This window comes from Rhinolophus sinicus, chromosome 4 (genome assembly GCF_057876585.1).
Source record: "Rhinolophus sinicus isolate RSI-liver-muscle chromosome 4, RSI-T2T, whole genome shotgun sequence".
NCBI classification, from domain to species: Eukaryota; Metazoa; Chordata; class Mammalia; order Chiroptera; family Rhinolophidae; genus Rhinolophus; species Rhinolophus sinicus.
Window position 1 is genome coordinate 77,997,716 of NC_142504.1, and position 14,256 is coordinate 78,011,971.

The following is a 14,256-nucleotide window of genomic DNA, read 5'->3' on the forward strand; positions in this document are numbered from 1 at the left end:
TATTCATCTGCAGCAATGCTCAAACCCAGTCCTAGGTAGGACCATGATTCAGGCAACATTTCTGTCCCTACTCTACAAACTGACTGATTAAGTTACTGTCTTGCCTCCCCACCTCCTCAGCCCTGAGATGTCCAACCAGCTGGCTGGGCACTGAAACTACAGGGATTTCCTCTTGAGCCCTGTATCTTCCATGATGACCTCCTGGCTCTAATCCGACTGTGAGCTCTCCTGCTCCTGGTGGTTTCGCTGATGATAAAGTAGTATGCTTTATGCCTGGGTGTGGTCACTGAGTCAGGAGCATCACCATCACCTGGGAACTTGTTAGAAATGCAAATTTATGGGGCTTCACCCTGGACACACTGTTTCTGAAAGTCTGGGGATGAGCCCAGCTATTTGTTTTAACAAACCCTTCAGGTGGTTCCAATGCACACTCAAATTCAAGAACTATAACTGTAATATATTCCTTGGATCCTGGGGGTTAGTTACCCTTCCAGTTTTAGCAAGTCCTTGTGGAAAAACAAAACAAAACCTTTATAAAGTAATTGATGTGAGTAAAGGGAATTTCAAGCAACATGAAACATTTCTGGGATGGGCAGAAATTTTGGTGCCCCACATATTACGTCCACTAGTCACAAAAGAGTAGCAAAGATCTTTTAGCCGTATTTTTCTTTTTCTGGTTCTGTCTTTCATACAGCTTTGACAATGCCCAAAAGTATAGGATTTATTTTTTTAAATAAACTATCCTATTTCTAAGACACATTTTTTTGTTGATAACTGTGGGGGCAGAGCCCCAGAAAGTAGTTTACAGGCTCTCGGCCTCACGTGAAGGGGTGCTGGCTCGGGTAGTAGATGGCCATCAGCTGTGGCTGATTGGCCGTCAGCTGTAGCCATTGAGCCATTGAGCCATTGGCCACTAATATAACTGCTGCGGCTACGAAGGAGAGCCGAGGAGAGTGGAGGAGAGTGAAAGACAGTCGTCGGTGGGTTGCAGACAAAACGGGCAGCAGGTCGCACGTCCAGTGAACCCAGCCTCCAGTGAGACCGTAGTGGTATGACTCCCCTACCTATGGCTCCGTGGGTGTTCCTTTTTGGCCTCACCATATCCTGCGTTCTTGTATGGGGAGCGGGAGCAGAGACCCCGCAGGCCTCCCTGCATGACAAATGGCGCAGTAAGCAGGGTCCTCCGCACGACAATAACAAAGTAATCCATGTTTATGGTAGCAACTTTGAAATACACAAAAGATTAGAGACAAGAATTAAAAAATAATTTAAAATTTCACCATTATGGATAATCTGTGTCACATTGTGGTGTATTTTCTCCTTCTATGAAAATTGTTTTAACATGGTTGAGATCATGTTTAAATAATACGCAATACCACTATTATTATATACACTAGTCAACATTGACTGCACAATAACAAAGGACAGAAAAAAGAGGGAAAATGAAATTATTAGACATATGTATCTTTGTAAATGTGAAAAAACATCCTCCAGAAAACTTTCATGTATTTGAAAACATATATGTAAATATGTGGACTTTTTAAACAAGTGAGAACATTTGGTATACATATTACAGTTTGATTTTTTTATATTTAGCGATACGGTTTTTCACCTCACTATTTTTACTAGGTCTGTTGGATTTCATTGTATGTATATAACATTTCTGAAGCCAGAATGATATAGGCCAGTCTCAGGGCAGTGCCGAAGTCAATGAAATATAGTTCATCAATCAATAAGTATTTCAAGATAAATCTCAAATTGCATTTCTGGTACAGTGAAGGATTTGTATGGTCCCAGTAATTCTGCATCAATTCACCTTTTCTTTTCCGAGCTTGTGTAGATTTCACAAAGCTTTGCATCTTTCTGTGCCCTCTGCTTTCCTCATGATACTGCATCATAGAAATCTAAAAGCAATTGAACATTTTCATTAGGAGGAGAGATGAGAAAGGCTCACCCAAGACAAAATTCTTTTTACTTAGCAGATGGAAGGGTATTCATGTTAATAGTTCAAAAACTATTAACATAATTTATTTAATCAATCTCCTGTTGGACATTTGGTTTGTCACTTTTGTTACTGGAAACAATGATGCAATGAATATCCCTGTACCTAAGTCTTTGCAATTATATACAAATAGAACTGTTGGGAAAATAAATAAATAAATAAATAAATAAATAAATAAATAAATACATAAATAAATACATAAATAAATACATAAATAAATAAATAAATGTGTGTGTGTGTGTGTGTGTGTGTGTCTATGTATATCAAAGGAAATGTACATTTTAGTTTTGATTATTAGCAAATCGTTGTCCAAAGGGATTGCAGTTTACACTTTTGCTAACAACATAGGGAAGTACCTGATTCCACCTTTTTGCCAACACTTATCTTTGCTATTCTGATAGGTGAAAAATGGCATCCATGATTTTACTTATTTTATAAAATATTGTGTTTTCTTTTGTATTTGATTAATTATAAGTGAGATTAAGAATCTTTTCATACATTTATAAATAATTTTATGCCTTTTTCTGTGTTTTTCAATTTCTAATGTTTTTTCATCTGACTTATTTATTTATTTATTTTAAGATTTTATTGGGGAAGGGGAACAGGACTTTTTAATTGGGGAACAGTGTGTACTTCCAGGACTTTTTCCCAAGTTAACTGTTGTCCTTTCAATCTTAGTTGTGGATGGTGCCGCTCAGCTTCAAGTTATTGTCCTTTCAGTCCTAGCTGCTGAGGGCACAGCTCAGCTCCAGGTCCAGTTGCCGTTGCTAGTTGTAGGGGGCACAGCCCACCATCCCCTGCAGGAGTCGAACCGGCAACTTTGGTTGAGAGGACGCGCTCCAACCAACTGAGCGCTCCGGGAGCTCAGTGGCAGCTCAGTTCAAGGTGCCGAGTTCAATCTTAGTTGCAAAGGGCGCTGCCCACCTTCCCTTGTGGGACTCGAGGAGTCGAACCAGCAACCTTGTGGTTGAGAGTCCACTGGCCCATGTGGGAATCGAACCAGCAGCCTTCGGAGTTAGGAGCATGGAGCTCCAACCGCCTGAGCCACTGGGCCAGCCCCTTCATCTAACTTATAAAAGCTCTTTATTTATTAAGAAAACTAACCTGTCGGTCTGGTACATGTGTTGCAGATATTTTTACTAATTTACTATTTTTCAGGGTTATAAAAATTATTTCATAGTTTCCTCTAGAGTATTAATGATTTTTATGAAAATAATGATCCACCTGGGATTCTTTTGCTGTAAGGAGTCATGTAAGGGTCTAGCTCCCCTCCACCCACAGAGGCTGGGCAATCATATGGATACCTGCTCTTCTTAAAGTCATCATTGGTTTTTGTGTTGCCAAATCTAAGGACAACTTGTTTGTTTTCACCTCACTTGACCTTTTAGGAGTATTCAATGCAGATGACCACACTATCCCACATAAAACATATTCTTCTTTAACCCTCACTCTCCTGGCTTACTTCATTGGCTAAGCATCCATTATATCTCAGCTTCTAGACCAGGGATGTGATTTGATCAGTATATTCATGTTAATAAAATTTCATTACAACAAAATAACTGATTTCTTCTAATATAGAAGCTTTTTTTTTTTTCATTCTGCTGACCTGACTTAGAAACTTCAGAGTAGATAGTGATTCAAGTGGGCAAAGAAAAAAGAATGTCTAACTACTAGTGTGGTGGACTGTTCCATGATGTGACGGATGTCTGTCCTGAAAGCTGGATCCAGGCCAGAAGGGAGATTGTTTACTGCAACGCCCCCCCCCCCCCACCTGCCTTAGAGACTGTCTGATCGTAATTGATGTTCCCTCTGGCGTACATCAGCACCCCTCCCTTGCCTCCTGCTATGTGCTGGTTCCTGGAACAGCTTGTTGTCCTGACCTGGTCAAGCATGTGAAGTCATTTCCCGTACCTGGTAGCATTCACAACTAGTACCTGTGACTTCCCCCCTCCCCTTACCTTATATAATTCTTTGGCATCTGTCAAGCGGAGCAAGGATCCATTCTTCCTTGCAGCTGCCTAAGACATGCCTCATATACGTAAGTTTCCCTTAATAAACTCTATTATAATTACCAGGCTGGAGTGGCCCGCTTCTTTCTGCAGTCTTTCCCTGCCCTGTGCTTACAGAGGTAGACTTTCAGTCTCAGGGCTTTTCCCTCAGTCTGAGTGTGTGAACACTACTGCACCGATTGCAAGCTTGCCTAGTTTCTAACTTGAAGGTTGAAGTTCAATAATAAGAAATGAAGGTCGAGCTGGGCCTTTGGAGTACTAGGATGCAACCAATTTCACCTGGTGATATCTAAGCCAGTTGCTGATGGATCTGGCACTTCTTCACTTTGCTTACTGTTTTGTTGTTGTTGTTGTTTTTTGTTTTGTTTTGTTTTGTTTGCTTTTCTCCCTTGTATTAGTTAGCTCAGGCTGCCATAACAAAATACCATAGACTGGGTGGCTTAAGCAACAGGTATTTATATCTCACAGTCTGGAGGCTGAGAAGTGCAAGATCAAGGTGCCCAGAAGTTCAGTTTCTTGTGAAGACCTACTTCCTGGCTTATAGAGGGCTGCCTTCTCACCATGTGCTCAGGTGGTCTTTCCTTGGTGCCTGTGTGTGCAGAGATAGATCCGTCTCTCTTTCTCTTTGTATAAAGTCACCAATCCTGTTGGATTAAGGCCACACCCTCATGGCCTCATTTAACCTTAATTACTTCCTAAAAGCCCTAATTCTAAATACATTGGGGGTTAGGGTTTCAAGAGTGAATTTGGGTGGAGGGAACGCCATTCAGTCCATAGCATCCCTCCTTTTGCTCAGGGATGCATTATGACTTTTGTGGGCACTAGGCACCTGTGCCTTTGGAGTCCTCTTCCTAGTCCTTCAAAAAACAAAACAAAAACAAAAACAAACAAATAAAAAAACCACACCACCAAAATTATATTTTAAAACTATATTTGTATAAAGACAAACATAATACAGGCTGGCTTCATTAGTATATGTTAATTATTACTATATTGTTTTTCTTCTGATTTGAAAATAAATTGAAATTAGAACATTTTCACAAGACCTTAAAAGCATCAGGGGCCCTAAACACTGCTTACTGTGCCTAATGGAGAAATTGGCCCTGTTTTTGCTGCTAGTAGAACTTCCTGTAGTATTCACAAGCATTGTAAGTTTTGCTGATAAAGTGCCCCACCAAGAGGTCTCAGAACAGCAACTAGAGGTGGCTCTAAAGAATCACATGTGGGGGACAGACGGATGGCTCAGTTAGAGCGCGAGCTCTGAACAACAGAGTTGCCAGTTCAATTCCCACATGGGCCCATGAACTGTACCCTCCACAACTGGATTGAAGGACAATGACTTGGAGCGGATGGGCCCAGGAGAAACACATTGTTCCCCAATAAAAAAAAAAAAAGAAATAATAAAAAAAAAAGGATAGTGGGAGGATGACAGTTGGACACAGGAATAGGAGTAAGTGATCAGCTCACATCTCTTTCCCTGTCAGGCTAGTAGGGCTATACATTGCCAACACATTTTGGTGAAATATAGGAGACCTTGAGTTAACACTTCTGCCAAATCCCTAGGGAGTTTCAAGTTGAGCATTTTTGAGAACCTCTTTTTGATAATAGACTTTTTTCTTTTTTTATGAATATTTAACACATATATAAAGTGCACAAAGCTTACATGTACAGTTTGATGAGTTTTTACATATTACATACTTACATTAGCTATCTATTAGTTCATTAAAAATTACTCCCAAAATGTAGTAGATTAAAAGAACAAACATTTATTATGCCATAGTTTCTGTCAGCCAGGGGTTTTGGATGATTCTGACTCAGGTTCCCTTACGAGGTTGTGGTCAAGGTATCAGTCAGGTTACCATCATGTGAAAGCTTGACTGAGACTGGAGGGTGTGCTTCCCAGGAGCTGCTGGCAGGGAGCCTCAGTTCCCTTCCCCCTGGGCTTCTCCAGAGGGCTGCGTGAGTGTCCTCAAGACTTGGCAGCTGACTTCCTTCAGAGTGAGTGATTCAAGAGAGAACAGGCAGGGACACAATGTCTTTTATGATCTATCCTCAAAAGTGACATGCCATCACTTTGGCCATTCTTTAATGATCACACAGACCAGTCCTGATACAGTATAGGTGGGGGACTACACAAGGACAACAATATCAGAGATGGGGAGTACTGGGGACCTTCTTGGAGCCTAGTTACCACAGATCCATGTAGCTGCCACCCAGAGGAAGCACATAGTACATTTTCTGCATTCTAGAAGGTTCCCTCATGACTTTTCCTGGTCAATATCAACAGCCAGCCCCCTCCAACCAAGAGGTAGCCACTATTTTGACCTCTTTCACCATGAATTGGTTTTGCCTGTTCTTGAACTTCATATAAATGGGATCATACTCTTCTGGATCTGGTTGCGTTCACTCAGCATTGTGAGATGTGTGGGTGTGAGACTCATCTTCATTGCCTATAGCAGTAGTTCATCCTTTTTAAAAACAATTTTTTTATTGCTAAGTAGTATTCCAAGGTATAAACATACCATGGCAGACATTTGTTTTTTTCCAGTTTGGGCTGTTATAGAGTTATGAACATTCTTGTATATGTCCTTTGTTTGAAATATGAACTCAATTATTTTGGGTTCTGAAATAAACTTAAAATTCCATACTTAAGCCGAATTTCATAGACATCTTCATATAAAATAGCTTATGGCTACAACTCATGACTTTAGTGCCACTAATTATGACTGACTCAGAAATGGGACATTGTTGTTCAGACTTATGGTAAAATATTGTTCACCCGGGTAAGAATATTTGGTTTGGTGATTAATCCAGTCATGGGTTACAGTGTAACTTCCACTCAGATCCGATGCTACCGTCATTGCAATAACTTGAAACTTGGCCGAGTTTCACAATAGTGTTCCCTTCTCTGGAGGATTCAGTCACATGACACACTTTCCTTTGTGTGGGGTATTTTTTGGTCTAATGTTTCCTAAAATAGAGTCCAACTCTTGTAAACTGAAGACTTTCTTTCTAAGGTTATTCTTAAAAGTCCAACTGTGGGAAGTGGGACTACTAACAGCATTTCCCTTGTCAAATATTAGAGTTTAAATCCTAGTGAGGGAGGGAAGAAGAGACTAAAGATAGGAGAAGTAATTCTTTCTGTTGACCGAGATAAAGCTGACAAGGCTTCTGAGAACTGGAAGTCTTTAATTAACTTCCTTCAATTGTTAAAATATAACTTCACTCATAGTTTTAAATTATCTTGAAGTATTGCTAAAAGTAAGGGTAAGAGCATCAGGAAAAGATTCTAGGACTTTCCAGACCCACTAATGTGTATTTAACTGACGGCTAAGTACAGTAGTCAGAGAGCCTGGAGAAAACTATCCCTGTTTATCTCATTGGGTTCATAGGTTAAGCAGAGTAAAAAAACTTCCTCGGGCCCTCAGTTCGAGGAATGTGAAATAAATTATTCTAATTCTGCACAGAGAGCATATAACTTGTGTTTGGTTTGTTTTAATTTTTCTCCATATTTTAAAGCACACATAAGTGAAAAAACTGATGTGGAATAATGGCATGGAAAAACCCTAATACGATTCTGGCTCTGTTCACCTTAACATAGTTCTACGCACAAATTTTTTACCATCTTATCATAGAGAGATAAAACACACTCATTGAAACCACTTGACCAGCATACATAAATCTATTTTGTCTCATTTTATCAAGAAGGTAGTAAAACATCAACTCATAGGCCCATCTACATTGTGCTAGAGAGATGTTACATCTCTACAGTGGGACACAAAGTATTTTCTTTCTTGGTGACAGAACAGAGGCAATGTATTCTGAATGTTGACACTAATTCCTAGAAAGTGCTAGGAGTGGCTTCACAGATACAGGTCTACCGATCACAACTAGAATCATTTCAAGACAACTGTTTAATTTGAACCTTAGCTCCAGGTCCCTACTAGTCACCAGGACCAGTCATCCGTAACCTCTCCAACACAGGGCTAGAATTCTTTGGTGACTGAACAAGCTCCCTTGATGAGCTTGTTCAGTCACCAAAGAATTCTAGCCCTGGAGCAAAAAGAAGTCTGGAATTTGTCAGCCCTTACGTTAGATGGCCATGCTTCTTCGTGGGGTTTGTTGCCCACTCTCCTCTCCTCAAGACTTTCTTCTGCCTTGATATATGTTTCACTTCCCACTGCTGTCCATTTCATGTCTCCTCCTTCTCCTCCATGTCTTCCTCCTTTTTGCTAATTTTCCTTCTTGCTTCAAAGTTCCTTCTCAGTTTTTTCCTCTAATCAGAGTCTCCCTCTTTCATCCCATGACTTTGACCATTACTTCTGTGTGGATCACGCTCCAAATCAGTAAGTCTTGTCCTAAACATTAAGCTGCTATTTACAACTGTTTTCTGGAATCAATTTCACACATTCTTCAAACTGAACATGTCCAAACACTCTCTCTCTCTCTCTCTCTCTCTCTCTCTCTCTCTCTCTCTCTCTCCACCCCAAACTCTGCTGTTCTTTCCTATTTCTTAGTACAGTTATTGGCACCATCCACCATGTAAACCTTGTGTGTGGAAAAGAGTTAACATAATAGACCTAGACTGCTAGGTCTAGGTCTGCTATCATTAGAAATCTTGTTTACAAGGTTAGCCATTGGCTGGCATCTGGGGACTTGGCTGGCAAAGAGTTCCCTAAACTGGTATAAAACTTTCCCTAAATGATAATGGCTCACTGTGCCTAAATTATTTGTACAAACAATGCAGTTTATGCTGAATGCCTGTTTTCTTTCTGGAAGTCTGGAATTTTGGTAAAAACTCGGCAGAGGGTGCTTATGTGACCAGCTTCCATTTAAAAGCCTGGGTGAGTCTCTAATGAGCTTCCCCAGTAGACAACACTTTGCAGTGTTGTCACAACTCATCACTAGAGGAATTAAGCTTGTCCTGTGTGAATTCACCAGGAGAGGATCTCTGAAAGCTTGTACCTGGTTTCCTCTATCTTGACGCCATTTCCTTTTCCTGATTTTGCTATATACTTTTTTGCTATCATCTTAGCCACGATGAGCCCTGGGAGTCCCAGCAAAACTGGGGATGGTCTGAGGGTCTCCTGACATACCTTAGTACGAGTATAATTCCTAATTCTTTCTTTTCCTCACGCTCTAGGTTCAGTTAATCACCAATTATCATCACCTCTACCTCTACATATTTTGAAAAATATGTCCTGTACTTTCCATCCTCTCTGCCTTCATGGTACAACTGTGACTGCATCTGGGCACCACTCTCCCTGGCTTTCCCACACTAAAAAAGCAAAACCCAAAAGTTGGAGGACAGCACCAAGCCAACACTATGAGGGAGGTGATCTCTCAAAGCCAGTTTTCTCAGCTGCAAGGCGGGGATAGTAACAGTGCTTATATCACAGGGCTGTTGTCAGGGGTAAATGAGAAAATACATATACACTTTATGAGATTATCTATGTAAAGTACTTAGCACATAACAGTCCTTCAACAAATGATAGCTAGTTTCTATTGTTATTAATAATCTGCAGACTCCACCTGGTCACTAGCTGTGAGGCTCAGCCAGTTCTATCATCAAAACCACTTTCTTATGAAATTAAGACCTCAGCTTCTCACCCCTATAATCTGCAGGGCAGGCCCACCTCAAAACAGAGGCATCTCTGTTGGATTCCAGCTAGCCTGGCATTTGGGAGTGCTTTTATCCTCTGACAGTTCTACTGATCACTAGAATCATTTCAAGACAACCATTTATTTTAATTTGAACTTTAGCTCCAGGTCCCAGTGTGCGGTAATGAAGAGACATAGCTGTCTCGTGGTTGCAGAGGGTGGATGGAGCAGGGGAGGAAGCCAGGCTGGCTACGGAGTTCTCCAGGCTCCAACGCAAATGTTACCGCTGCAAATATTTATTTCCTAAACAAGAAGTTGTGCAAAACCATCAGCTATTTCAGAAGACACAGCCACTGCAAAGGGCTGAGGGGTGAGGAGCATTACAGACAATAAAAATAGAAATTAAGATACACACATGCGCGCACACACACAATCAATATCTGAGGTGATGGATGTGTTAATTAACTAGGTGCGGGGGCGGGGGATCCTTTCACAAGGCATACAAGTATACATGAAAATATTGAAGGTTCAGTTCCAGACTACTGCGATAAAGTGAGTCAAAATCTTTTTACTGATGGAGGGTCTTGCCTTCAATTTGAAAAAAAAGCAGTATCTCTGAAGTGCAATGAAACAAAGAATGCCTATATCAAATCATCGTGATGTACGATTAGAGTTTCTATTTTTAGTATCTTCTGTGACTATCCCAAGAATTTTTGTCTGAATGAATAAAAAACCTTTTGAAGTCATTACAACTTATCCACTGTAGAAATAATGAAATCAAGGTCCATAAGTAACAAAGTATACTGAACTGAATTATTAACTCTAAAATTCAATTTTATTAAAATCACGTAGAAATAACTTCTGATTGAAAAGAAATAGGAAAAAGCAGTAAAGGCAAATTGGGTAGTAAATTAACTTTATTTTGAATTACAACATGGAATATTTCATCAAACAAATGGATATAATGAAAAACTTTGTGGTTCAATTAAGCACATGATTTGCATAAGAATTGCTAGTTCTGAGTCTTAGGATGAAGAGCTCATTGAATTGTGAATTAGATTGACATGAAATAAGAACCATCTACCTGTGTGCAAAATAAATGCAATTGAACTTTAAATAACAGACCTTTTATTCAGTCTTTGGTGAATGATTAATATAATCGTATTCCCTGCTATGGATAACATAATCTCATCTAGACCAAATGTGAGCCTTCTAAGCTGGAGACCTCTTACCTACAGTAAGAAGGCCTCCATTAAATGTTGTTAAAGCTACTGGATTCATTTTTAATGGCCCTAATATTCATCAAGAACACTATCCACATAAAATGATCTAATAAATAGGTCAAGGACAATATGTTTTAGTGAAAAACACTGTTTCTGATTTCATCCCATTTTGTCTTTTGGAGCTTTGTTGTCAGTACCCATAATACTGTTTTGATTTATATCAGTGATGAGCAACCATTTTTGACCTAAGAGTTAACTACAGGGGTAAAATATACAGCATTTAAGGCCACATTATTTTCCTCTTCAAAATAAATACAGCTATATGAAATTCCCATGAAATGTATATTTGTACAACTTTTCTGAATAAAAGAAAGTCAATGACGAAACTGGCTAGTAGCTAACTGCCTTTTAGCTACTAAAATGTTTATATGTGGGTATTTTAGCAATAGAGACAGAGCTTTCTAATTTTTCATCCTGAAATTAGATTGCAAACATGTTGCATAGCTAGTCAGGCTGCAGGTATCTCTGGGGGCTGTGGGTTGCTCATTACTGGCTTTGCTTGAGATAGTAATCAAAATAAGCTGATTTTTGTTGCTTGATTATTTTATTGATCATAACAAACTTTAAGAGAATAACCTTCTAATTTCAAAAATTATATTCCATTGTTTACTGACTTAAAGAAACTTCTTTTAGTAACACTGAAAATTGGTTTAAAATAATCTTTTGGGATTATAACATTTCCCTCCATTTTAACATGTCTTTACATAGAACACTGGCTGGAAACCAAAGCAAAACATCAACGAGAAAACGAAAGAAATGTTTACATAACATAAACACCATCAGTGTTTATTATAGTAGATTATGGAAAAGTTTATTTTTGTGTGTGCAATTAGGCACTGACTGAGGTATTTAGACACCATTGAGTATAAAGTGCATCAAATATAAAATTTGACACTCCCTTCAAAGAAATTCAATAAAATTCTGGAATCAATCAGCTCAAGAACATGCATAAATGAACACTTATTAACTACTAATAACAGTCTGTTATTACTTATTCTCCTACAATAGTAATAGCAATATACTGTACTTGCATATGTCACATTTTATCCAAAGATCGCAAAGTCATTGTATCGCTCTATGTCATGTTGGAAGCTCAAGATTCCACAGTATGTTAAGTCTACTTAGCTATGGCAAGGGAAGTAGATTGCCAATAATAGACCCAAAATAAAAGCTCAAAGAAACAAGCCTAAATTTCCTGTGGTTTGTAATTTTCTGAATTTCCCAACTTGCCATTTGTATCCTACCATACCCACAATATGGACGCCAGGTAAAAACGATTTTCACATATTAGGAATAAGGTGAGGATCAACACACAAATAAACAATTTGTCTTTTTCATACCGTGTGTTTCCCCGAAAATCAGACCTAGCCGGACAATCAGCTCTAATGCATCTTTTGGAGCAAAAATTAATATAAGACCCGGGTTAATTAAATTAATTAAATTAATATAATGTCTCATGGTAAAATAAGACCGGGTCTTACATTATAGTAAAATAAGACCGGGTCTTATATTAGTTTTTGCTCCAAAAGATGCATTGGAGCTGATTGTCCGGCTAGGTCTGATTTTCGGGGAAACAGGGTAGTTCAACAGTCCATCTTTGAAAAACACATGTTGGGATGTGCGGCTTTTTCATAAACAATGTGTAACTTTACACATTGTTGAGTCTTAGGAACCATGGCTATGATCCTTGGATAGAAGAACACGTTTTACACTGGGACGACATACATATATATAAAATATGATGCAGTTAGATCTTTTAGCACACTTACATTTAACACAAAAGCAAAAGTGCATCAATTCATTGAAGGTCAGACTTTCAGTCTTTTAAAGCTTACAGTCTTTCTGTCTCCTTGCTTAAACCTCTTAGAAGGCTTAACAATTAGAGTTTAACTGAGAGGCCCAAGTTAGTATAGTTTAAAATGAGCTTCTCTGGAATCCAGGAAACTGCTAGGTCCCATGGGATTGGGGTTATAGGCCAGCGTGAGAAGCCCACCTAAATGAGGTGAAGGGGTTCCTGAGCTGTTCTGTTCTTGATTCAGGGCACAAAGCACAGCACTTCTTGGTCAGGGACCCAGCGTGGGCATTTGGGGCATTTTCTTTCTTAAAAGAATTTCCAACACTGTTTACAAGCAATTTCTTTTTGGACAATGTGGTTAAGGTTTCTACCTTTCAGTCAAATATGCAACTAAGGTAGCTCTTCCTGTGCCCTTCTTTACCTTGGAGGAGACGCAATATACGTTCATTTGTGGTTAGTTCTGCCGGAAGTTTATTGGCCTGAAATAAAAATAAGAGAAGATAGGCATTAGTGAATTCCTACAGTTGGTTTGGTTTTAGGGTCCCCAAAGGGGTGGCCCTGACTTAAGCCTGATTTGCTTCTCCACTGGTGAAAAACCCTACTGGACTTTCTGATTTGTATTAAGTCATTAAAGGTCTGTTTTAAATGTATAAATACTACTGTTACTTTCTTATCTCATTGTTAGGATTATTTTTCTATCTAGCCATATCTCTTACTAGACTGTAATCTCCTGGAGGCCAGGGTCTATGTCTTATTAATCAGTGTATCCTCATTTCCAGCACAATGCCTAGCATATCTCGTATGTGCTCAATAAACATTAACATTGGTAAGATTAAATTTACACTTGATCTTAGCCAAAAGGCCGAGAAGCGATAGGTAAGATTAAATTTGATAACTTATGTTTAAATAGTTTATTATGTGAGGCAGTCTGTCTGCTAGGGACTTGATCCTCGGTGATCAGGCTTGCAGGTAGCCAGGACAGGTATCTTTCAATGACAAAACAGTTAGGAAACATCCAGAGGATAAGAGTTACCTGGGGAAGAGCAGTTTCAGTGGCCCCCCCCTTCCCACCTGACCTAGTCTCACTGTATGTTCTTTCTTTTCATAGTACTGCTGAGACACATTCCTTATGTACTTATTGAGCAAGCGAGTCCCTATCATATGCAATAGACATTATGGGACAGTTGTTCTCAAACTTTTTGGTCTCAGGACATTTTTACACTCTTAAAAATTATTGAGGGCCCCAACAAGCTTGTTTTTAACTTGTTAGAAATGAAAACTGAAAAAAAAAAATTTAAAAAATATATTTATCAACTTATTAAAGGTTAACATAAATATTTATGAGAAAAGCCCAAATTTTCAAAAAATAACAAAAAAATTAATGAGAAAAGTAGCACTGTTAATTTGTTGCATATTTCTTTAAAGTGTAGCTTAATGGAAGACAATTGGGTTCTCATATTTGCTTCTGCCTCCAATCTATTGTGATATGTTTTTTTTTGGTTTGAAGCGTAGGAAGAAAATTCAGTTTCACACAGATAGGTAGTTAGAAAAGAGAGGAACATTTTA

The 14,256-nt window shown here is 39.0% G+C and overlaps 1 protein-coding gene across 10 annotated transcripts in view; it reads right to left on the reverse strand.

Moving 5' to 3' along the window:
- Positions 1 to 10,511: 10,511 nt before the first annotated feature.
- ANKRD29 (ankyrin repeat domain 29) overlaps positions 10,512 to 14,256 on the reverse strand; it is a 45,773-nt gene continuing 42,028 nt past the window's right edge. For 9 of the 10 annotated variants that reach the window (XM_074340231.2, XM_074340230.2, XM_074340225.2 and 6 more), the window contains one exon: positions 10,512 to 13,169. In XM_074340231.2, the coding sequence (XP_074196332.2) occupies positions 13,065 to 13,169 (105 nt within the window). In that variant the 3' untranslated portion in view covers positions 10,512 to 13,064. The remainder of the gene's footprint in view (positions 13,170 to 14,256) is intronic. The other variant, XR_012498779.2, reaches the window with a different exon arrangement.